This window comes from Gopherus evgoodei, chromosome 6 (assembly GCF_007399415.2).
Source record: "Gopherus evgoodei ecotype Sinaloan lineage chromosome 6, rGopEvg1_v1.p, whole genome shotgun sequence".
NCBI classification, from domain to species: Eukaryota; Metazoa; Chordata; order Testudines; family Testudinidae; genus Gopherus; species Gopherus evgoodei.
Window position 1 is genome coordinate 110115160 of NC_044327.1, and position 25783 is coordinate 110140942.

A 25783-nucleotide genomic window follows, 5' to 3' on the forward strand; every position below is an offset into this window, starting at 1 on the left:
AATTTTGCAAATTTATTACCACTTAAAATAATGTTACCTCAATTATAAAATTGGGAAAAGATCAGATTACCGATCAAGATGACGTAAAATGAAAGTTAGAAAATTAGAGTACTGATATAAGGGGAATTTACTCAACCACATTGGACTAGAAATTATTTATATACTTTTAATTGTTTCCATGACTAAGATGCAGGGCCTAATCTTGGGTTTTAGAGGAACTGGTTCTTATTGCAGTTGTTTTGTAAAATCAGCTACAGGGCTTGCATTGGCTTCCACACTAATTTTGTAAGACATCATAATTTGGCCTCTGAATGTTTTCCCTATGTTGTAATAAAATTTCATTATTCATGCCATTTTGGTGGTTAAAAGAATATATTACCACCCTTTGGCCTGACTTTTTAAAAGGTCACATCAGTTAAATTGGTTTCTTAGTGGTGAGGTATTGATTATATAATTGATTATTTTTGTCTAGAAAATGGATTGAAAATACTTATATGGGTAGCTCTGCTGCACTGTACTGATTAACTAAGGCCAAGAGGGAATATATTGTGATTTCATATCAAATATATGGCCAGATCATGGCTACATTCTGTATTGATACACAAAATTGATCCATGACCCAGTGCACAGATGAGCCACAATTTAGTCCTTCACATGGGCAGGCTGCCATGTTCTTGGCAGCTCCAGGAGCCACAGTGACTCCTAGAGCTCAGACTGGGGCAGTATGGCTCCATACTTCAACTGGTTAACTTTCAGCAGCACAGTGATCTGAATACATTGGGTTTGAGGGGGTTTTTTGTTAGAAGGGTATATTAATCAATCCATAACACAAATTCATAAATATTAGTTCACTGCATTTTCTGGTTTTTGTCTGGATTTTTTACTATGTTTTACTTACTGTGTCTATTAATTCTTCTATTGCATCAGCACATTATGTGAGCTCTGTGGACTTTGAAGATCCTATGGATGAAGAAGAGGAGGGTTCAAGACCTGAATATTCTGTAACCCGTTATACAGCCTTGCAAGCTCACTCTCTTTCTCCTGCAACTTCATCTGCTAACCTTCTGAGTCATATAAAGTCATCATCCGGTATCATTTTTAATTTACCCTTTTCCCCCTTTGCTTGTTAAAAAGCAAGTAGACACATTTCTTTGTGTTGCTACAATCTTTCTCATTGTCTGGCTATGCTGGAAGGAGAGGAGGAGACACTGGGTGTGGTTTAACTAGGCTGCAAATGTATTACTAAATGTCTGGGAGTACCCAGCAGATAAAATTGTACAATGCAGGTAATTCCATAATCATTTACAAATACTCAGGGAGACTGTCGGGACCTCCTCCACTCCCCTTGAATGAGGGTTAATGGAGCTAAATGGGGGAGGGTTGAGTACCTGTCACACCCAGTCATAGGAGTCCCGACCTCACAGCAACCTGCCCTCTCACAGTTTTCCTTCTTTCAATGAGTACCTCTTTTAAGTCTTTTTTCCCAGCCCATTTTATCTGATCACTGTATCCATTCCCTATGGAGTACCTACACTTACATAATGAGTTGTGACATCATAGCCCAATCCCCCCCTTTTGTTCTTCCCTCCTCCCCCAAAACTCCAGTCCACTGTGGGAAATGCAAAAAAAAAAAAAAACTACTTTGCCTTTGCCAAACTGGCAGCGAGGGAAAACTTCTTCCCAGAACCCCAAAAGGAGAAACTAGCATAATGTCCAAAGTGGATCGTAATGAAAACCTGGTATTTCAACTACTTATATTGCTGAACAGGTGGGTGGTGCTCTGCCTGTCCAGGGAAAAAGAGGGCTTTCACTGCTCAGATATGAGCATAAACAGTTCGCCACTCTTCCCATCACCTCAGGGAAGAGTAATAGGTCAGCATCCCCATGCTGACCTGGGATGGAACTTCCTCCATGTTGCAGGTAACTCTCTGGCTCTCTAACCTCCGTTAAAGGAGCAACACAATCTCTCTGCCAAGCCCAACAAAGGTCCTCATGGCTTAGTGTGGTGAGATCATTAGCATTATGTGAAGTATCATGGTGGCAATATGTTCGTAAAGATCAGTTTGCAACTTTTCTCGGTTGCTTGATTTATGCATTCAGAAGTGTAGAAGCACTGTTTTTGTAACCCATGCACATACGTTTAATGTACAGATGTACATTAATGTTTGATGACAGTCCAGAGGGGTATTATATCCTGTGTTATGTCCAAAGACACCTCCATTAGAATGTTGTTGAAGGAAAATAAATAATTTTGGGTCAGATTCTGAAGCCAGCATCCTTTCCTTTTTATCTGCCCAGTGACCTGAGATGAGAATTTAACTCCAGTCCACTACATGGCAGTGAAATGTGTTGCTATATGTCACTAATACCAGTTCCCTTAGCTGTATCCTAGCCTGAATGTTCATTTTATTTCATCTAGCTTCATTTCAATGTGCAAATTAAATATTTGTACTGACTTTACAGTTCTCTTTTGCTGTATGTGCAATGTCAATTCTCTTGCCTTTCTCTTCTTTCACATTCTTAGTTATTATATGTACTTTTGGTGAGTGACTATGAATCTAGCTCTCAAGCTGTAGCAGCCTCGCTAATGGGTTTAAAACAGTGCCCCCTATGGAGGGGTGTGATGGGGCCCTGGCCAGCCTCCATGGAGATTGGGGAGAGAGTGCCACCCCACACTGCTCTGCCCTCAGCTCTTTTCTGGGCCTGACTGCAGCTCTGCTTCCATCCATAGGCCCGGCCACAGCCGCAGCTTCGGCACCAGCTGCAGCTCTGCTTCTGGTCACTGCTCCACTCCCAGCTCCAACCCTAGCCACAGGTTGGACCCAGCTCTTGGCCCTAGCTCAGCTCCTGGCCCCAGTCCTGCCTCCCCTCCCAGCTCCACTCCTGGCCCCGGCTCCTCTCTCTGTTTTGGCTCCACTCCTGGCTCCGGCCCCAGCCCAGCTCTGCCCTCATTATCGCTCTCTCTCCCCAGGCCAGCTCCACATCGAGCCCCAGCTCCTTCCTCCCCAGTTCTGCCCCAAGCTCCTCTGCTGAGCCAATTGTTCAGTAATGGAGGGAGTCACGGACAGATTCCAATACTGATAAAGCAGGGCACAACAGGAAAAGTGTTGGCACCACTGTTTTCAAATCTCAGCTCCCAAGTGAAATCTGCTTATAAGCAGTGAACATCAAACGATATAAAAAGCCAGACTGATTATATAATTGTTACTAAATTGTATTTAAAAGTAGAGCTGTAACTACAAAGCTAAGGGCCAAGATTGATCTTTGTTACACTGAATGTCTTTGACCACTAAGTAGTAATAGTGATGCTAGATGATTAGGGCCCTACCAAATTCATGGTCATCAGATTTTTAAAATTGTAAATGTCATGATTTCAGCTATTTCAATCTGAAATATCATTGTGTTGTAATTGTAGGGGTCTTGATCCAAAAGCAGTTGTGCAGGGGCCACAAGGTTATTGTAAAGGGGTCGCGGTACTGCTATCCTTACTTCTGTACTGCTGCTGGTAGAGGCACTGCCTTCAGAGCTCGGCAGCTGGAGAGCAGAGACTGCTGGCCGGGAGCCCAGCTCTGAAGGCAGAGCAGCTGCCAGCAACAGTGCAGAAGTAAGGATGGCATGGTATGGTATTGCCACCCTTATGTCTGCACTGCTGCCTGCAGAACTGGGCCCTCAGGCAGCAGCTGCTGCTCTCTGGCTGCCCAGCTCTGAAAACAGCAGCGCAGAAGTAAAGGTGGGATGGTATGGTATTGCCATGCTTACTTCTGCATTGTTGCTGGTGGGGTGCTGGCTTCAGAGCTGGGCGGCTGGCCAACAGCCACCGCTCTCCAGCTGTTCAGCTCTGAAGGCAGCGCAGAAGTAAGGGTGGCAATACTCCCCTGCAATCCCCCTTGTGACCCCCATAACCTTGTGACCCCCCTGTAACTCCCTTTTGGGTCAGGACCCCCAATTTGATAAACGCTGGTCTCCCCCGTGAAATCTGTATAACATAGGGTAAAAGCACAGAAAAGACCAAATTTCATGGGGCAAGACCAGATTTCACGGGCCATGACGCATTTTTTCACGGCCGTGAATTTGGTCGGGCCCTATAGATAATGTATTCCCAAATCCTGTCATGAGCACAGGGTAGTTAAGACTGCACAATAGTACATATATTCATTATAATATTAACATATCCAGTTTGAAAAAGTCTATATTTCACCTAACAAATCTGTATGTCTTGTTCTATTTGCATAGAAATTAGATGTTAATACTTGTGTTTACGTTTTAATTGATTAAAGATATTTCTATTTCAGACATTCATATAAATGAAGATTTAGGTGATAGGTAAGTATTTTGAAATAATTGCAGATTTTGTTAAACTACATTGCCAACTTTGTATTTCTAAAAAGCCTACTGAAAAATGGAGCATCAAACTGGAAATCTTATCTATATAGAAATCTAGGCATATGTGTAATGCTTTTCTAGTTAGGCAGTTTTATATACGTAACCTAGATCAGAATAACCTAACATGCACTAATACGATTCGAATAAACATGATTTATATAAGACACCATGCAGTCCGCCAAAAATTGTTTCTTTTGTACATTTTGAGCATTTAAGAAAGACATTACTAGTGTTTATGCATGTTTTTTTTATATTATTTTATGGGGTAATTTTTGCTTTTGGACAAGCACACAGCTTCCATTGAAATAATCATATTAAAAGCAGAATTAACACAATGAAATCATTACAAAGGTATTGAATAAAAATGCAACCCAGCAGGCTGTAGTTCTGTATTGAAGAGGTATTTAACCATTGAATGAAAATGGATTGATGTGTGTCACACCTAGATTATTGTTCTGTGCAACTCTAACAATACACATGTAGAAATATGGGCAACTGGGTAGACAAGAGTGTGGGTAACTAGTTCTTGAATAAGGAGAATATTCTTGTCCACCTGAGCTCAAAAGTGAAGATTTTAAGATATTTTAATTTTAGTTTTTCTTGGAAATGTATTCCTGTTTTAGTAACAACATTGTTTTTTCCTTAATTTGAGTTTCATAGACAATCCCCTGCAAATTACTGGACTGAGTGGTATTACTGATGTTATTCATGATCTTGTAACAGAGAGTGGCATTTCCACTTCAGAACTGGGCATTACAAAAACACAGGCTAGAAATAACTCCAGGTAATAATATAGCGGTCGTCTTCACTTCTGCTTTGTACTGAGTACATTAAATTGTTTAAATTCACTAGTGTTTAAAACTCTAATAAAACAAGCAGCTTGTTGGTTAAAACTAGCATGATTAAATAAATGTGTTATAAAATGTCATTGTTTGTAGGGTTAAATTTAAGAGACATCTCCACACATGCTTAACTTTAAGCATGAGTGCACTTCCATTGACTCAGTTGCCCTAGTATTCAAACAGTGAATACAATCTACTTAGCTTCCATGAAATATGTATTTAACAGGGGAGATATACATTTCCCTAAGGAACAAATTATTTTGGTGAAAAACATTGTAAGTGTCCACTAACTCTTCAAGAGATTTTCAGGCCAGAAGGGACCATTTTATATAATAATATAATAAATGACTATTCCAGTTGATCATTATTTAGCCTTTTTGTGTCTGAATTTTAGTATATCACTATATATCTGTGTTTTCATGTGACCCTCATAACTATAGTTTAAAAGACACATACTGAATTGTTTCACGCTCATACCTGTCCTCAGAATCCATGATACTGCAGCTGGACAGTCTCCAAAAACAGAAAGAGAGAGAAAAGAGATACAAGCATGGATGAAAAGAAAAAGAAAGAAAAGACTGGCAGAATATCTTAAAAAACTGGATGAACAAAGAGAGAGAGAATATAATCCATTTAATTTGAGAAATAATACGGTAAGATTACTGGGTGTCTGGAATAGGCACTGTTGCTTTAATAAAGTTAGTGTGGCAAAAAAATACGAATTTCTTTTCATGGATTGGTATAAACTAAGGCTGAGTTGGGTAATGTAAGTCTGGAGTGATGTTTGTTAATCAGTGATTATTTGGAAAACTCATTGGATAACTGTGTGTTTACAAAATTTCCTACATTTAGGTTTTTGGTCTGTTGAATTTTGAGAAAGATGATGATGATTTGAGAAACGAATACCACCCTAGTTGTGTCAAGGGTGGTAGGTAGGTAGCTGAAACTAGTAAACAATAGGATGTTTCTAACTGTTCCTCTCACTCTTCCTTGTTGTTAGTGACTAAGGTCAGAGGCAAATGGGTTATTCTCATGATATGTCACCCCCTGACTACAATGGAAGAGTGTCTGATATCTTTAGATGACAAGTTTTTCTTCTTTCATTAGGAGATACCTGTCTTTCAAGAGCAGTAAACGTTTGTTGTTAAGAAGGCCTGAACCTTTATTAATTCTGCCGTCAAAGGGAAACAGGACTGATTGAAAAATCTGAGCTCTAATGTATGAGGCCAGTCAGATGTTGACATGCTTTAAATGGTGGTAATATGGCAATATTGGAAACTGTCCTTGACAGTGATGCATTCAGACATGCATGGCTGCATTCAGTTTTACACAGAGGTTCAGGAGAAACTGGATGACTGGCATGTGTTAGAAGGAACCTTTCCCATCAAAAGATGAAGGGGTGTGTCACATAGACTCAGACAACTCACTGTTCAGTTTGAAATCATAAGTGCTTAGTACATTCAGAATCCGGGTTCTTGGCTTCCCTACTGGCAGAAACCAAAAGATTTCTAGTCCCCAACCACAAGCAGTATAAAACCTACAAGATTTATTTCAGAACGAATAGCTAGCCTCAAAGATCATTTCTATCAAAAGGAAACGAGGCCTGTATCTCTTATGGCCTCCGGTTACAAGGGCCGGTTACAGGAGAGGCCTGGTTACAAGAGAAGGGTTAGATACAAGAGTATTAGGCATTATTCAGAGGGGCTTCAACATTCACTTTAGAGAAATTACCCCGGAAACCACTAGTAGCCAGAGACGACAAAAGAGGGAGATTCCTTCAACTCAGCTGGCTGGGGATCTAAGAATTAGGGCCAGGGCTTTTCTCTGGATCGTCAGTCTCCATTTCACTGGCTTTTACAAGCCCCACCACTGTCTGCCTGGCACCCTCCGATCTTGTAGGGCAGAGGGAGAATTTTGGCATTACAGCCACTACTAAGATGCTTTCATATGAATTTGTTTACTGCTGGAAAACTGTAACAGGATTCCCAGGGTACAGCCTGAAACTGCGGGGACTGCTGTGCCCCCTTAACTTTCCAGCCTGGGTTGTCTTTCACGATCCTTTGCTAGTGACAAGCAGCAAACCTTTCCATGGGCCAGTCCACTGCATGCAAGGACACACCCAGCAAAATTACATGAATGCTCTCTGAGCCACTTAGGAACCATACACTGGGAAACACCAGCAAATCCCCCTAGCATCCTAGAAATGTACCGTCTTACACTGCTCAAGACCTTCTCTTGAACAATGCAAGCCCATATTAATTAGTTCGCCACTTCATCAAAGGATAGTGGACATGCACCAGCCCTTGTAATCTGAGCAGATTCCCCAAGCACTTTGGACAAACTCACTGTTAAAAATAAAACATTAAAGTAAGTTTATTAACTACAGAAAGATAAAATGTAAGTGCTAGGCATAAAGGTCAGAGATAGTTACCTAAGAAAATAAAAAGTAAATGCATCCTGTTATCGAAATATTGGGTCTGCCTAGCTGAGAGCCAATAACAGCCTGACAGGGATAAGGAAAAGATGCTTTATTTTGCAGAAGAAAGAGAGCCTTGCACCTTGGTACAAAGACTTTGCCTTATACAAATTTTACAAACCTTTTATACACATTTAAACAAAGACCTTTGCGTGTTAACACTTGATTGGTAGGTGTTGAACTTTGGGCTTTTGTTATTTGTTTAGTAAAAACTGGTTTGAAGCAAGTTTTCTCTGCTTTGAGGCAGAAGAGAAAAAAACAGTTTAAAAGTTCAGGGTACTGTGTATGTGAGGCTTTTGCTTCCGCCTACTGGCTGCTTGTAAGCTATTAAGAAGGGGGGCTACCTGAACTTTTACAGTCCCCCCTTAGGGCCTGACAGGCCCAGATTGTCAGGCCCTGTCATAACCTAGTCCCAGATTTGGACCTTAGCGTCCAAAATATGGGGGTTAGCATGAAAACCTCCAAGCTTAGTTACCAGCTTGGACCTGGTAAAGCTGCCACCACCCAAAAAATTAGAGTGTTTTGGGGCACTCTGGTCCCCCCAAAAACTTTCCCTGGGGACCCCAACACCCAAATCCCTTGAGTCTCACAACAAAGGGAAATAAACCTTTTCCCTTCCCCCCTCCAGGTGTTCCTGGAGAGATACACAGAAGCAAACTCCGTGAATCTAAACAGAGGGATTCCACCCTCTCTATTTCCAGTCCTGGAAACAGAAGTACTTCCCTCTTCACCCAGAGGGTATGCAAAGTCAGGCTAGTAAATCTAACACACACAGATTTCCCCCTGACTTCTTCCTCCCACCAATTCCCTGGTGAGCACAGACTCAATTCCCTGGAGTCCCCCACTAAAGAAAAACTCCAACAGGTCTTAAAAAGAAAGCTTTATATAAAAAGAAAGAAAAAGTACATAAAAATGGTCTCTCTGTATTAAGGTGACAAATACAGGGTCAATTGCTTAAAAGAAATATGAATAAACAGCCTTATTCAAAAAGAATACAATTCAAAGCACTCCAGCAACTATACCCATGTAAATACAAAAGAAAAACAATAGAAACCTTACTGCCTTACTATATTTGCACTTACAACTTGGAAACAGAAGATTAGAAAGCAAGAGGCAGAAATCCTCCCATAGCCGAGAGAGAGGCAGCCAGAAGACAAAGAACTCGGACACAAACTTCCCTCCACCCAGATTTTAAAAAGTCTTGTTTCCTGATTGGTCCTCTGGTCAGGTGTTTCAGGTTACTTCTTTCCAGGTGAAAGAGACATTAACCCTTAGCTATCTGTTTATGACAGGCCCGTTATGTAATTTATGATTAAACTTAAGAGACAGATACTGGGTTTTTTTACAGATAGCAGAGCTTTTGGTTATAGTATTACATAGATATTTTTCACATTGCATTATTACCCAAACAATACATAAGAAGAACAGGAAGAAAATAATTTATTTAACGATTATACGGAAAAGACCAGTAAACCATAACCCAAGGTCTGGGAGAAGGTTTTTAAATTTAAAGGTGTGATTAAGAGACACAGCATGGAAAACAACAGCAGCATTTTTAATAGCCTGTAATTTTTTTAAATTAAGCCAGAGTGATTAACATAAAAACAGCATTTTTTTGATGCAAGCACAAGCCCCCCCAATTTAGCATTTAATATACGTTTATTTTGCATAGCCATTTTTATTACTTTATTAATTTTTTGTTGCAATATTTGAAAAGCATTTATTGATGCATTTGCTGTTTTTTTAAGCTTTGCAGAAATGTTTACAATTGCTTTTTTCAGTTTAGCTACCTTTTATTCCAGGAATGAGCACACGAACAAATGAATGGAATTCTGTTTGCCTGACAACTTAGGGATTTTCGGCGTGCTTGGTTTTAGTTTTTATGGAGGGGGTAAAAAGCTTGTGAGAATAGCTTTCCAGGTTGAGGATTTGACTAGAATTTAACGTGTTGTTAATTTGGACATTAGGCAACACCCGGGCCACACCATACCGACCCTGCCAGCCGGGAGGGAGAGCCTTGTAGGCGCTATGGCTACAGATAAAATACAAGCCGGGGGGTTTTAAATAGAGGGTAAGGGTATTACCCGTGACTTGGTGGCGCTGGGTTACTGACATATTCCACTGCTTGGGGGTACCTATTATGCGGTCCTGGCACATTTAATGGGAGATATTTAAGCATTCCAGGGCATGGGTAGCATTTAGGATGCCCCGACAATACATAACAGCAAACAAATTAGCTGTAAAACTTGCAAGCGATCCCATGGGCTGTGGGTATTTAGACATTTTTTTAAGGGATGGGTGAGGCAACATAGTGCCAGAGTAAATATTTATATAAAACGTATGTGTGCTATTTATGGGGCTCAGCGGGAGGAATGAGGGGAACCATTTTTTTTGATAAAGAATGCCTGTTGATTTTACAGTAAAAGCCCCATGGAGGAGGCAAGGGGACATTTGGGCATTTTTAAAAACATTTAAAGGGGAAAAGGTTTCAATTTTGACATTAAACTGAAGCGTTTGGTTACAGGCTTTAAGGGGAAGGTAGCCTACCTTTTTTTAAAATTTTTATAGTATTTTTTAAACAAAGGGGCAGGTTATATTTAATTTCAAGGATATTAAAAAGAGGGACCCTTTTAGCCGCCCAGTAATAATGCCAAACTTTAGACACTTTTCCGTATTTATTATACTGGTATTCCCCTACCCATGCCTATTTAGTTTTTTGTACTACCTGCAAGGAGAGTACTTCGACGAGATTTGCAGGAACAGCCCACAACTGTATTTTTTTTTAGAACGAGTTTGGTGGCACAGCCAGCAATTAGACAGGTGTCCCAATGTGGCCAGTTGCTATAAGGACTCAACCATTGGGTGGGGATTGGCATGTACAAAGGGCAAACTAAAAGCAAGTAACCATTGTATTACCACCCAGAAATTTATAGTTATTAAAGTTTTAGGACTTATTTTGTTGGAACAGGATCTTTAGTTCCTTGAGAGGCTCAGCCTTTTAGGTATTGTCTGCTTCAGGGTCTTCCAGGTTGCGGTGGGAAGAGCTGGCGAGGCTTCCTTGAGGTCTGGAGTTGTTTGCTTTTGGCCCCGGCCTAGGGGCTAGCTTGACTCGGATGTGATGAATGTAAGTGTTTTGCTTTTGCACTCGAACTGCAGTGTGAGAAGTAAGGAGGACTTGGAAAGGGCCTGCCCACCAGGGTTGGAGAGGCTTGTGTTTTTACTTTTTTACATAGATCCAGTTTTCTGGAGCGATCCGGTGAGCTGGGACATTAGCGGGTAGGGACTGAAATTGTGCTGCGTACCTGTGGAGAGAGGTGAGAGTAGTTTGGAGGGAAACAGCATATTTGGTTAGTTTTTTGTTATCCCAAGTGGCTAAATTAGTTATAGGTTCTGGATTAGCAAATCCGGTGTATGGCCTGCTGAATAAAAGTTTAAAGGGTGAGAGACGGAGCCGACCTCTGGGGGCAGTTTGAACTGCCAGAAGGGCCAGAGGCAGGGCTTGAAGCCATTTTAACCCAGTTAGAGTGCGCAGTTTAGAGAGTTTAAGTTTTAAAGTTTGATTTATTTTTTTTACTTGTCCCAAAGATGGTGGTTTTTAAGTTACGTGCCAGGATGGAGGAGAAAATAGTTGGAGACTTAACATATTCCTGGGGTAGCCGAGTCCAGGTTAGTTGTTTTGCTCTCCCAGTCTTTGGGTTTGTTTATGTAAATGCAAAGATATTTTAGCTGTTTTGATTTAGAGAAAAGGCATTACACAGATTTATTACTGAATAACAAGCAGTACCTAGGTACCACATTGTGTTTAGCCTGAACAACCTTATTTGCTGCACGCAAATCCTGGACAAATTGGTATACCGGTTTTTCCTCTGGATTTAGGTTAGGTTTTTTAACAGGCAGGATGGAGGGACTTAGTGCAAATCAACACTTCCAACCATAGGAATGTGTTGATAAGATTCTGGAGGCCCAGCAGAGCTTTTTGGGGGATGGGATATTGCCGGATTTGAGGAATGTTAATATCTGGCTTCAGGGTTATTTGTACAGGCTCTGTCTGGAGAGTGCTTAAGTCTGCTTTTGAAGTGCCCCACAGGGAGACGTGTACCTTTTGTCTGAGTTGTTCAGGCAGGTTTATTGGACTTGCAGGCAGAATTGGGTTTTTGGTAGCCTGGGTTAATGCGGCACATAGCTGAGGGAGTTAATTTTGAGGCAATTGAAGAATAATTTTATTATTTGAAAAGAAAATCTGAGCACGTAATTTATATAGCAGGTTTTGCCTAAGAGGTTAACTGGGGAAGCAGGAGCTAGCAAAAATGCATGGGAGGCTGAAACACCAGAGATTCTTACAGCAGCCTTCTGCAATACAGGACACTTAAATGGCTTTTTGCTTATACCAATTATTGAAATGCTTTTATTTGTAAGGGTGTTTTTTTTTTGGCTTGGCAGTAATAGTGGAGAGGGCAGCCCCAGAGTCCAGAAGACAAGTGGGTTTTTTTAAAGTTGAATGGACCTGGGAGTCTGTCGAGGAACAAACATAAGTGGTAAAGTTATTTGAATAGGTAACATGTGGACCCCTGGGTCGCTGTTATTTTTTACTATTGACAGCGTCTTTTTTTTTTCTACAGCCATTTGGTGTTGAGGTCGGGGCTGTCGTTTGGTACATTGGTTTGGGCACTTTTTTTTTCAGTGACCAAGCTGCTTACAATAATGACATTTTATTAGCGCGGCTTGGGGCCCCCCCGTGATTCGCTTTTGATTGCCACTTGGGAGGTTCCCGCCTTCCCCCCTTGTTTTTTACTTCCAGCGTTTACAAAGGGTGCTAGCATCCTTACCTGTTTGGTTTTTTGAACTTTATTTTGTGTGTTATACACACGGGTGGCCACGCTTACCAGTTTTTTTAGGGAATTTTTTTTAGCGCCCTTGAGCTGTTGCAACCGCTTCTTAATGTCTGGGGCTGACTGAGAGATAAAAATAAGCCTGACCATGGACTGTGTGTCCGCAGCCTTGGGGTTTATAAGTACAAAATGCTTTACAAAGTTTTCTATAAAAGTTGGAGGGGTGTTTTTTTGCACGGTATTATGAACCTTAGACCAATTTAGAGGGTTGTTTTTTTTTGCTTGTTTTATACTTGTTAAAATATAGTTTAGGAATTTTTTTAAGTTTGCCTGGTGGGCTGAATTATTCGGGTTTTATTGAGTAGGGTTAGTGAGAGCTATAATATTACGCCCGTTACCGGCACTACCAATTCCCTGGTGAGCACTACCCACTACCCGTCGCTTTACTAGTTAGCTCACTGGCTTTCTTAATTTTTGTAGGCGGGACCTGTTCTGATACACCTGCTGTCCCGGGCTTTGTAGAGGAGGGTACTGGGCCTGCCACAGTGATGGCACCGCAGTTTAATTCTTTGCTGAAGACCAGGCTAGAATTGTCATTTCAGGGCTTTTTGGAAACCATTACACAGAGTTAAACACATGACTATTAAATGCAAAAACCTAAATGTAAATATTAGTAACAGATTCCAGACAGCTTCAAAGAGAGAGTACAACACAATTGCTTAGTAAAAAAAATGGTTACTAACCTTCCATAACTGTTGTTCTTTGAGAGGTGTTGCTCATGTCCATTCCATGTCAGGTGTGTGCGCACCGTATGTATAATTGACAGAGATTTTCCCCTCAATGGTATCCATAGGGCTGGTTCCAGTGCCCTCTGGAGGCCTGTGCTCATGCATCATGCCGCTGGCCCCGTGCCCTTCCAGTTCCTTCTTGTCATCAACTCCGACAGTGGAGTAGGAGGGCAGGTCATGGAATGGACATGAGCAACACATATCGAAGACTTAGGGAGGGTTAGTAACTGTTTTTTCTTTTTCGAGTGCTTGCTCATGTCCATTACTTGTCTGGTGACTCACAAGCAGTGCTTTTGGAGGTGGGCCAAGAGTTCACAGATATACCATTTGCAACACAGCTCTTCCAAAACTGGCATCGTCCCAAGCCCATTGGGTAATTGCACAGTGGGCCAGGAAGATATGAATTGACGACCACATTGCAGTCCTGAGTCAGTACCTGAGCAAGGAATGCTGCTGAGAGTGCTTGTGCTCTTGTAGAATGGGCCTTTACTGCAGCTGGGAGGGTACCTTTGCTTGCTCATAGCAAGTCAGGATGCAGGCTGTGATCCAGGATGAGATTCTCTGGGGTGACATAAGGAGCCCTTTCATTCTATCTGCTATAGCCCGAAAAGCTGTGTTGACTTGCAGAATGGCTTAGTCCTGTCAATATAAAAGTCCAGGGCCCTTCTAACATCCAAAGAATGAAGACACTTTCTTCATCTGTACTGTGTTGCTTTGGGAAGAACACAGGCAGAAAGATGTCTTGGTTGATATGAAACTGCGACACCATCTTTGGAGGAAGGATGAGGAGGAGAAGGATAAGGAGGACCTGAAGTCAAGGCTTGAAGTTCTGAAATCCTTCTGGTAGGAAGTAATTGCCATTAGGAAGGTGACCTTCTATGAGAGGGTTAGCAGGGAGCAAGACACCATGGACTCAGAAGGGAGGCCTGTGAGTCTGGATAAGACCAGGTTTAAGTTTCAAGGAAGAATTGGGTCGCGAACTTATGGGTAGAGCCTTTCCAACCTTTTGAAGAACTTATTTTGATACCCAATCGGTGAAGACTGATCTGCCTTGGATCGGAGGCTGGAATGCTGAGATGGCTGCCAAGTGGACCTTGAGTGATGATGATGATAGATTTTGGTGCTTCAGACCAAGTAAATAGTGTAAGATTGACTGCAGAGAAGCTTGAGTCAGGCAAAGGCTCCGCTCGGCTGCCCAACAAGAGAAACGTTTCCACTTGGTCAGATAGGTAGCTCCGGTAGAGGGTTTCCTGCTACCTAGCAAGACCGATTGGATTTGTTCCGAGTAGGCCCTCTTGTCCAGATGTAGCAATGCAGCACCCTTGCAGTCAGGTTCAGGGAGGTGAGGTTTGGATTAAGAAGCTGTCCGCAATCTTGTAGGATTAGGTCCAACCTGAGTGGACGCATCCACGGGGCTTCAACTGCAAGATCTAGAAGCATGCAGAACCAGTGTTGATGTGGCCACACTGGAGCAATTACAATAACTCTCGCCTTGTCTCCTTTGATCTTCAGGAGAATCAGAGGGAAGGCGTATAGCAGGTGGTTGTTCCGTGATAGCAGGAAGGCATCAGACAGGGAGCCCTTGCCTTGACCGAGCCTCAAACAAAACCAATGGCATTTTCTGCTCCCTACAGTGGCAAACATCCACCTGAGCAGTCACCCACCTGTGGAAGATAAGGCCAGGTGGAGAGATTACTCGTGGTTAGAGGAAAAGGACCTGCTGAGGCGATCTGCTAACCCATTCTAAGATGCGATGCTTCCAGGTGAATGGACTGCTTCATGCCAAACTCCCAGAGTCTGAGGCTTCCTGGAAAAAGATCCTGGAGTTAGTTCCTCCTTGCTCGTTGACATAAAAAACTGCCACTGTGTTATTCGTTGAGACCCGCACTGACTTGCAGAGTTGTGGAAGGAACGCCTCACAGGCCAACGATATTGCCCTGAGTTCTTTTACATTTATATGCTTTGAAAGCTCTCCCTGTGACCAGAGACCTTTGATCTTGATGTTGCTAATGTGGGCACCATGCCTCTGATCCGATGGCAAAGTCTTCATGAGCTGTGGGATTGCAAAGGGTACCCGGGTCAGCACTGAGTCTGAATCTTACCACCACATCAGGGATGCCAGAACTGGTGATGGAATGGTTAGAATCAAGTCTAAACAATGTCTTCTCAGGGAGTAGATTGACGTAAGCCACATTTGAAGTGACCTGAGGTGTAGTCAAGCGTACTGCACGACATGGGTACATGCCACCATGTGACCTAGAAGCTGTAGAGACACATGGGCGGTCGTCAGTGGGCTAGCTGAGACCTGGGTGATTAGGTCTGCCATAGCTGTGAACCTGGTCTCCAGAAGGAAGGCCCAGTCCTGAGATGCAGTGAATACTACCTATAAATTCTATTTTCTGCACCCGGACTAACATTGACTTTTGTTCCTTTATTAAGAGTCCCAAAGCCTGACAGGTGGCTTGTATGACGTTGATACTGTGCTGAACCTGAGCCCGTGATTGGTCTTTTATCAACCAGTCATCTAGGTGTGGGTAAATCTATATACCTCAGTGTCTGAGATAGGCTGCAACTGCTGCCATGCACTTCGTGAAAACTCAACAGGCCAAAGGGAAGTGCTGTAAATTGGTAATGACTCTGGCCCATCACGAATCTGAGTAATCTCCTGTGTCCACGGAAAATGAAGATGTGGAAATACGCATCTTTCAAATCAAGGGTATGGTGTACCAGTTCCCTGGATTCAGGGAGGGATTGATGTAGACCATGCAGACCATTTGGAACCTCAGCTTCTTGAGATATTTGTTGAGTGTTGCAGGTCTAGGATGGGACAGAGGCCCCCCTTTGCCTTGCCTGGAGCGAGGTCCTGACCCCCACTTCCCTTTGTCTATGATGACCAGAAACTCTTGCCTTGACTCCTGAGGCAGGGAATCCTTAAATTGTGTCATTGAGTCTCAAATATTAAATTCTTATCTCCTTAGCAGCTTAGCATTGAGCTGCTTAACATCTTTATTTTTGGGTGTGGCGCTTGTCTGGCCCTGTATGTCCCGCTCATTAGCCGTGGAAACCACCAAGGACCTCAGGGGAGGGTGAGAATACATGTACTCAAATCCCTTATTGGGAACATAGTACTTTTTCTCCGCCCTTTTGAATATTTGGGGCAGAGACAATGAGGTCTGCCAAAGTGCCTTCACCAACTTTACCACCCCATCATTTACTGGCAAGGCCACTTTGCATTCAAAATATCAAATAGGCTGTTCATGGGCTCCTTCAGGTTCTCTGCCTCCAGTCCCAGGTTGGTAGCAAATCTTTTAAGTAGCTCCTGGTGAGCACTAAAGTCACCTGGAGGCAGTGGGATCATGGGGCCCATAACCACCTCATCTGGGGATGATGAGGAGAATGCCACCACTACTGGAGGGACTGGATCTTCCACCTCTCTGGAGGTGGTCTCTACCGGCCGTACTGCCAAGGATTCAGAGCCATGGTCGCAGCCTGAGTCAGCCTCAGTCAGCCTCTAGAACCTGATTAGGTAGTGCTGCAGCCCATCTTTGGGAGACCACTGATGACAGTGGCTGAAAGAATGGCCCGGATAATGCTGTGAACCCCCATCCCTCCCTCTCCCCCCCACCCCGGGTTCCAATCTTGCCATTGAAGTGTCCTGGAGGCCAAACTCCCATAGATAGCCCTGCACGGAAATCCGGTGCATAGGCAGGATGACATCGCCTCTTTTGTGGGGGAGCTGACTCACCTCTGGAGCTTGAAGATGACTCCATGTCCAAAGGCCAAGGAGGAGCCATTGTCTTTCTCCTGCCGGCTGTGGTGAGGCTGGGGAGCAGTCCCGAGGTGCTGGGGAATGACGTCGAGGGTACGGTGACTGGCGTCCTCTCTCTGGAGACTGACTCTAGGATGCTAGTGCTGGGGAGATGGAGACCGGTGTCTTGACATCAGAGACCAGCATGGAATACACATGAGCACATACTCAAAAGAAGAATTCACATTTAATACTGTTCACAATGTTTTTGGGTATATTTGGAATATTAAATAATTTTTAAAACAAAAGCTATTAGCCATTAATAGGCAGCAGGTTTAAAACTAACAAAAGGAAGTACTTCTTCACACAACACATGTTCTGAAGGCCAAAAATATAACTAGGTTCAAAAAAGAATTAGATAAGTTCATGGAGGATAGGTCCATCAATGGCTATTAGCCAAGATAGTCAGAGATGTAACACCATGCACCAGATATCTGTAAACTTTCAACTGCTAGAAAATGGGACTGGACAACAGGGGATGGATCACTCCAAATTGCCCCGTTCATTCCCTCTGAAACTTCTGGCATTGGCCACCGTCATGTGCTAGATGGACCCTTTGTCTCACCCAGTATGGCTCTTCTTATGCTCATAGGTATTTTCAAAGATTTTTAGAAGGTGAACTAAAATGTATAGCAAGTTAAATGCTTGTTTTCATTTTCTTTTATAGCAATTTGGTGTGTCTGCAAAGGAAATCAAATTGAGCCAGAAAAAGAAAGATGAAAAAGATAAGTAAGTTACAGAGAGTGTCATTTTGGGAGTTCTTATGTACTTTTACATTTAACCATTCTGTCCTAGTCTCAGTGCCTAGCTAATTATGTCTGTCTTCACTTTGGAGTTTCAGATATTAATAACTTTTGATGTAAAAATCACCAACAGTGTGTGTCAGAATTCTCATTAAATTGTCTTTGGGAGAAAGTTGAATATTTAACTTTTTCTGTTCTATATTTTTGTATTCTATTAACTATTTTTAATGTAATATTTTGATTCATTCTATTGAAGCTGTTTATTGTAACATACCTTAGATTTCTGCAACTGAGTTCAGTGATTGCAGAAAGTTTTTCAGTAACCATTGTAAAAGGATGTTACAAAAGTGAACTGAGGAATCCATAAAACAACTCAAGTTAAAATAAAATAAATAAATTTCACTGAATGATATAATGAACTAATGTGTAACTTTTGCCTTACTCTTTTTCTCCAAAGAGCCCTGTTGTCTGAGCATCATAATCTTAGAGTCTCACAAGCGCTTTCCCTAATGAATGAGATGTTATCCGAGACAGTGCAGCTTCCTGCAAGTGAACTCAGACCATTGTCCAAAACAATGAGATCCCCTCGAGATTTCAGAAAGCAGCACCTCACATCTGCGAGGGGGTAACATATTTACAATTCAAACATACTTTGGTGTACAGGCCTCCCAAATGCACATCAGATTTGTTAGTTGAGATGACCATCTTGAATCCTGTGTGACATGGGTTAAATTCGAATGAGTTAAATGTAATGGCAGTGGGCAAAAGGGCTGGATCTCTCTAGCTGATGCTTCTCCTGGTGTGTGGAAGTCTCCAGCTAGCACACAGCTAGTATAGCTAACTCCTACACCATCCCCCGGCAAGCACCAGAAAACAGGGCATTGAATGCTGCTGTTCTGGCATGGCTTGTAGATTACCCCTTGGAGACCATAGCCAGATAACCAGCCCCAGAATCAGAGCTGCAATCAGCTCCTTCAAATCCACCCCAACTTGCCTGCATCCAGGAGATACCAAGCACAGCTGAGAATCTGGTGGTTCCTGAGAGTCCATAAGCCCTGTAACATCTGGTAACAATCACCACTTTTTTTTTTTAAAGTCCTAGACTAGTAAAAGCTGAACAACTTACCTGATCCTACTTGTAGTTGCATATGTAACACTTCTGCCTTGTGGAATTGGCGGCAACAAGGTTGGATTCAATATCTAGGGGGTTCCTTTTCAGCAATACAACACAGAACTGGCTTGAACCTCAATCCAGTAATCTGGAAAAATTACATATCCCCCCCTGGGTGCCTCTAAGAGGCAATACTTCCCCTCTTGCAAGCATAGAGTCTGAGTGTAGAAAAGAAAATTTTAATGAAAAGGGGGAAAGAAACCTGTCCTTAACTTAGGAAAATGCTGCAAGCAGGATTCATAAGCAAAAAAACATGAGTAAAATACCTTCCTCCGAGTAGGTTGGGCAGTGTCTTTTGTCTCAAGTTCTTAAGTCCAACAACTAAATTTTCCTTTAAAATGCCCCTCACTTCTCCTTCCACTGCACCCCACTCACAGTTGTTGTCCTTGGTCAGTGAATACCCAGAGGTGCATTCACATGAGTTCACCTCCCACCCGCTGCGGGGCGAAGGCTAGGGGTGGAAGACATTTTCCTTGCTCTCTGGCTGCTCAGCTGGCCGCTCCATTAGCTGCACTGGCTGCCTGATTGGCTGCTCTGTTTGTGCTGCCAGCCGCTCATTGCTCCTCTGCTCCCTCTAGGATGTCTTGAGGTCCCACCACTTAACACAGCTTTCTGTTCTCAGTGGGGGAGTCTCATTGCCAATGCAGGCTAGGCAATTGCTTTCACCAAAGATGCTGTCTCATCACAGGTCAAATGTTTAGGCCTGGTTATTCGTGTTTTCAGCTCTACTTATACACAACAAAATAATCAGCTCTGTCATATAAAGTGGAGAGAGAGACCAGTCAAATGATGGCTAGGATTCTTAGATGGCACCCACACCACCAGGTACAAACACCCATCCCCACCATCACTCAACTCAACTGGGCTTTGGCCCCCTAGTCTCTTGCATTGCAAGTGCCGTTCAGTTGAGGGTGAGTCCCTCAGTCAGGGTATGCCAAGCACAGTTCTGCTATCCTTGATTCACACAAGGATAACAACGCTTTATTACCACTGCACTCAATATCAGAATGATTTGTGATCCAACACCAGCCAAAAGTGATCTTTTGGGCAAAGCAGTCCGACGATGCTGCACACATAAGCAGAGCAGGTGTGTCTGTCTGTGCAAACAAGGTCGGTTGCTGAAGTTTTCTTCTCCAGCTCATCTGTAACTGTCAGGGGAGAGCTCATGCAGACCCTGCTTACACGTATATTGGTTTTCAGCAGAGCCTCCTGAATTTATACCCCGTCTCCTTTTCTAGAAAGAAAGACTTTCACAGAAGTGGCTTAGATCACCAAGATAACTCTGCTTTGTTTTGTACTTCACTGCTTATTGCCTTGTAGGAAATAATGATATTTCATTTAATGTTACAAATAATTAAATATCCTCCCCTAGAGATTATTGTTTAAAACATAGTCTGTTTTTTATTGCAGTACATTTGTATTAATGTAATTGTATGTTGCTAGCAGTGGTAAATATGTATTTTTTTCTTCTTGCTTTATAAGTCGTCCTGGTAGTCGAAGTCTATCAGCAAGTCAAGCTGAAAGGAGAAGAACTGCTGCCAAATCTGACTTTGGTCAAGCAAGATCCCATTCCACTCCACCTCAGGGTTTAGCTCAATCTGGGGGTAAGAATTGTAACTCTGCTTCCCCACTCCCTCCCATTTGTACATGGAAGCTAACAAGCTTATGGTATAATGCAGGCCCCAGACTCAAGATCTGGATTGTTCTTTGAAGATGAGAATGTCACCATTATAATGACTTTAGCCTCTCAAATAGGATGTCAGCTATTTGACTGTTTCACATTTCCTTTCTGTATTCATGAAGGTCTTGATTGTGCAATTTGTCCAGAGCCCATAATAAAGGGTAGTGTAGAACCCAGGCAGCAGGCACTTACTTGACTCTCTCTCTTCCTTTTTGAGAACCATATGTATTACACACAATGCTAAAACTGTTTGCAGTAAAATTGGTTTGTACGTGTTTTTTTAGGAACTGCCACTGTGGTATTACAGAAGAATATATCCAAAGGGAGGATTAGAAATGCAAGACATTATCCTGTTAATTCTAGGCACGGTAAGCTATACAGAACAAAGAAATGGTGCTTTTCAGCTAAAAGTTTAATAGTGCTGTGTTTTAAAAGACGTTAAAAACCCTGATGTAAGTAACTATTTAAACAATAAGACAAAATTATTGCATTTCTGAATTATTGCTGCACATTTCAGGTGGTATTTTTACATGGCATAGTACTCAAGACTAGAACTGGTTGAAAAATGGGGCAAAAGTGTCCCTCCCCTCTTTTTTTACTGACAAATTTTGAATTTTTAAATGTTTTGACATGTTCTGCCAATGACTGAATGCCCTTTAACAGCCTGAAAAGTTCAGTAAGTGCCTTGAAATGCATTGTTTATCTCATCATTTCTATGAGATGGAATTTATGAATCATAGTAGGAAAATAGTTAAGCTCAAGTATTTATGAAGCAGTGTACAGGAGGCAGCACAGGAGAAAAGTAGCAATGAACTGGGTTCAATTCCCAGCTTTACTACAAATTAGCATTGCGACCTTGAGCAAGTCCCTTCCCCATTCTGTACTGCTGTTTCCCCTCAATTATGGCATCTAGGTAGTACTGCAGTACAAACAGTAAATATAACTATGATAAGAGAGTGGAAGCAGTCATAGGATACTACTCATAGAAAATAGTCAACTTTTTGTGCATTTGTTTTGCAGAAAATGGCAAAACTTTAGAAAAAATGCCTTTTTCCAGATCTGTTTGTCGCTGTGCATTTGGAACCCATTGTTCTGCCTCTTTTCTTGTGTACCAATTTCCAGACTCCAGCCCTCCATGTTTGCTGTGGCAGTGGTGCACACTCCTCAATGATTAAAATGAGTTCGAGAGCGCCTGTGGTACATCTGCAAAGCTATTCTTAATCAAAATTCAGATTCTAAAATAGAGTGAAATTCCAAATGTTTAGAGCAGGAGAAGGAATCCAGACAATCCAGGAATTTTTTGGAAAGTGTAGGGGACAATTTCCTGGTGCAAGTGCTGGAGGAACCAACTAGAGGCAGAGCTCTTCTTGACCTGCTGCTTACAGACCAGGAAGAATTAGTAGGGGAAGCAAAAGTGGATGGGAACCTGGGAGACAGTGACCACGAGATGGTCAAGTTCAGGATCCTGACACAAGGAAGAAAGGGGAGCAGCAGATTACGGATCCTGGACTTCAGAAAAGCAGACTTTGACTCCCTCAGGGAACTGATGGGCAGGATCCCCTGGGAGAATAACATGAGGGGGAAAGGAGTCCAGGAGAGCTGGCAGTATTTTAAAGAATCCTTATTGAGGTTGCAGGAACAAACCATCCTGATGTGTAGAAAGAATAATAAATGTGGCAGGTGACCAGCTTGGCTTAACAGTGAAATCCTTGCTGATCTTAAACACAAAAAAGAAGCTTACAAGAAGTGGAAGATTGGACAGATGACCAGGGAGGAGTATAAAAATATAGCTCAGGCTTGCAGGAATGAAATCAGGAAGGCCAAATCACACTTGGAGTTGCAACTAGCAAGGGATGTTAAGAGTAACAAGGGTTTCTTTGGGTATGTTAACAACAAGAAGAAAGTCAAGGAAAGTGTGGGTCCCTTACTGAATGAGGGAGGCAACCTAGTGACAGAGGATGTGGAAAAAGCTAATGTACTCAATCTTTTTTTTGCCTCTGTCTTCATGAACAAGGTCAGCTCCCAAACTACTGCACTGGGCAGCACAGGCTGGGGAGTAGGTGACCAGCCCTCTGTGGAGAGAGAAGTGGTTCAGGACTATTTAGAAAAGCTGGATGAGCACCAGTCCTTGGGGCCGGACGCGCTGTATCTGACAGTGCTAACGGTGTTGACGGATGTGATTACAGAGCCATTGGCCATTATCTTTGAAAACTCATGGTGATCCAGGGAGATCCCGGATGACTGGAAAAAGGCAAATGTAGTGCCCGTCTTTAAAAAAGGGAAGAAGGAGGATCTGGGGAACTACAGGCCAGTCAGCCTCACCTCAGTCTCTGGAAAAATCGTGGAGCAGGTCCTCAAGGAATCAATTCTGAAGAACTTAGAGGAAAGGAAAGTGATTAGGAACAATCTGCATGGATTCACTAAGGGCAAGTCATGCCTGACTAACCTAATTGCCTTCTATGATGAGAAAACTGGGTCTGTGGATGAGGGGAAAGCAGTGGATGTGTTATTCCTTCACATTAGCAAAGCCTTTGATACCGTCTCCCACAGTATTCTTGCCAGCAAGTTAAAGTATGGGCTGGATGAATGAACTGTAAGATGGATAGAAAGCCTGCATCGTTGTCGGATTCAGTGGGTAGTGATCAATGGCTCCATGTCTAGTTGGCAGCTGGTATCAAGTGGAGTGCCCCAAGGGTTGGTCCTGGGGCCGGTTCATTATTGATCTGGAGGATGGCGTGGACTGCACCCTCAGCAAGTTTGCAGATGACACTAAACTGGGAGGAGTGGTAGATATGCTGGAGGGTAGGGATAGCATACAGAGGGACCTAGACAAATTAGTGGATTGGGCCAAAAGAAATCTGATGAGGTTCAACAAGGACAAGTGCAGAGTCCTGCACTGATGACGGAAGAATCTCATGAACTGCTACAGACTAGGGACTGAGTGGCTAGGCAGCAGTTCTGCAGAAAAGGACCTACAGTGGACGAGAAGCTGGATATGAATTGACAGTGTGCCCTTGTTGCCAAGAAGGCTAATGGCATTTTGGGCTGTATAAGTAGGAGCATTGCCAGCAGATCGAGGGACGTGATCATTCCCCTCTATTTGGCATTGGTGAGGCCTCGACTGGAGTACTGTGTCCAGTTTTGGGCCCCACACTACAAGAAGGATGTGGAAAAATTGGAAAGAGTCCAGCGGAGGGCAACAAAAATGATTGGGGGGCTGGAGCACATGACTTAGAAGAGGCTGAAGGAACTGGGATTGTTTAGTCTGCAGAAGAGAAGAATGAAGGAGGATTTGATAGCTACTTTCAACTACCTGAAAGGGGGTTCCAAAGAGGATGGATCCAGACTGTTCTCAGTGATACCAGATGACAGAACAAGGGGTAATAGTCTCAAGTTGCAGTGGGGGAGGTTTAGGTTGGATATTAGGAAAAACGTTTTCACTAGGATGGTGAAGCACTGGAATGGGTTACCTAGAGAGGTGGTGGAATCTCCTTCCTTAGAGGTTTTTAAGGTCAGGTTTGACAAAGCCCTGGCTGGGATGATTTAGTTGGGGATTGGTCCTGTTTTGAGCAGGGGGTTGGACTAGATGACCTCCTGAGGTCCCTTCCAACCCTGATATTCTATGATTCTATGGCACAGAAGAGTCTTGAGCAATAATTTTTGAGCTTGGTTTACATTAACTGCTCTGTTGTGTGAAACTAGTAACAAAAAAAAAAAAAAATCTTTTCTTTTCCAAGTTGCCATTCGGCCTGAAGACCAAACATCCCAAGTCACTCTCAGAGGAATGCTGACAGATTTTAACTGGAGGAGAACATGGTTGCAAGGCAATGCAAGCCAGAGGCAGGGCTTGAGCAAAGGAAGACCTAATTTGGCCAGACAAGGTATGGAAAAGGAATGAAATAGAAATTTAGGATATATTGAGTCCTAAGTCTCCTTTCCATTACCCAGATTTATGCTAGTATCAATGGCGTTTAAGTAGTTTAATGGAGTGGAGACCTTGCTCAAACTAGCCTCATGTGGTGTGACTCCGTCAGGGCCGGTTCCAGGGGTTTGACTGCCCCAAGCAGCCAAAAAAAAAAAAAAAAGCAAGCCGCGATCACTATCTGCAGCAATTCAGCTGGAGGTCCTTCGCTCTAAGCAGGAGAGAGGGACCCTCCGCCAAATTGCCGCTGAATACGTGAAAGTGCCGCCCCTCTCCGGAGTTGCCACCCCAAGCACCTGCTTGATAAGCTAGTGCCTGGAGCCGGCCCTGAACTCTGTTTCATTGTCCTGTCTATTTGCTATTTCTGTATGAAGGTACTATTTTTTCTAAAATTGTTCTTCTTCGAGTGATTGCTCATATGCATTCCAGTTAGGTGTGCGCGCGACACGTGCACGCTCATCGGAGAAACTCTTACCCTAGCAACACTCGGCGCGTTGGCTGGGCCCCCTGGAGTGGCGCCGCTATGGCGCCGGATATATACCCCAGCTGACCCGGCCACCCTTCAGTTCCTTCTTACCGCCCGGGTCAGTCGTTGGAACAGTGGAGTGCGGCTTAGCTGACCTCCACCTTCCCTAGCTACTCGTAGTCTCTTCTAGTTATATTCGTAGTGTAGTTAACTGTTATTGTACATATATATTTCATTAGATTTAGTTATAGTTCATAGTTATAGTTGTTAGTTAGTAAGTGTTGCGGGGTTCGGGGGGTAGCCCCTTCCCCGCACCCGGTGCCCATGCCTGGCTCACCGGGTTTCAAGCAGTGCTTGGCCTGTCATAGGCCGATGCCAGTAGGAGATCCCCACGGCTCCTGTTTGAAGTGCCTAGGGGAATTGCACTTATCGGCTAAGTGCCCAATTTGCAAGGCTTTTAAGCCAAGAACTAAAAAGGAGCAGGACTTTAGGTTAAAACAGCTCCTAATGGAAGCGGCCCTGACACTGTCGCCCTCGGCACCGAGCACAAGCCAATCGGTGAGCAGAGGCACCCCTATGGCACCGGGCGTCACCGGTACGCCTAAGGATTCCCGGCACTGGCCACCACCAGCACCGAAATCGACTCCACGCCACTCCCTCTCCCCGAGGTCGAA

At 43.2% G+C, this 25783-nt stretch overlaps 1 protein-coding gene across 5 annotated transcripts in view; it reads left to right on the forward strand.

Moving 5' to 3' along the window:
* The window catches only part of CPLANE1 (ciliogenesis and planar polarity effector 1), a 180158-nt gene that overhangs the window by 144553 nt on the left and 9822 nt on the right, over positions 1-25783 (forward strand). For 3 of the 5 annotated variants that reach the window (XM_030565920.1, XM_030565923.1, XM_030565922.1), the window contains 10 exons: positions 928-1089; positions 4293-4323; positions 5036-5167; positions 5713-5878; positions 11287-11367; positions 17794-17855; positions 18327-18494; positions 20523-20644; positions 21006-21089; positions 24459-24602. In XM_030565920.1, the coding sequence (XP_030421780.1) occupies positions 928-1089; positions 4293-4323; positions 5036-5167; positions 5713-5878; positions 11287-11367; positions 17794-17855; positions 18327-18494; positions 20523-20644; positions 21006-21089; positions 24459-24602 (1152 nt within the window). The remainder of the gene's footprint in view (positions 1-927; positions 1090-4292; positions 4324-5035; positions 5168-5712; positions 5879-11286; positions 11368-17793; positions 17856-18326; positions 18495-20522; positions 20645-21005; positions 21090-24458; positions 24603-25783) is intronic. The other 2 variants (XM_030565924.1, XM_030565921.1) reach the window with 1 other exon arrangement.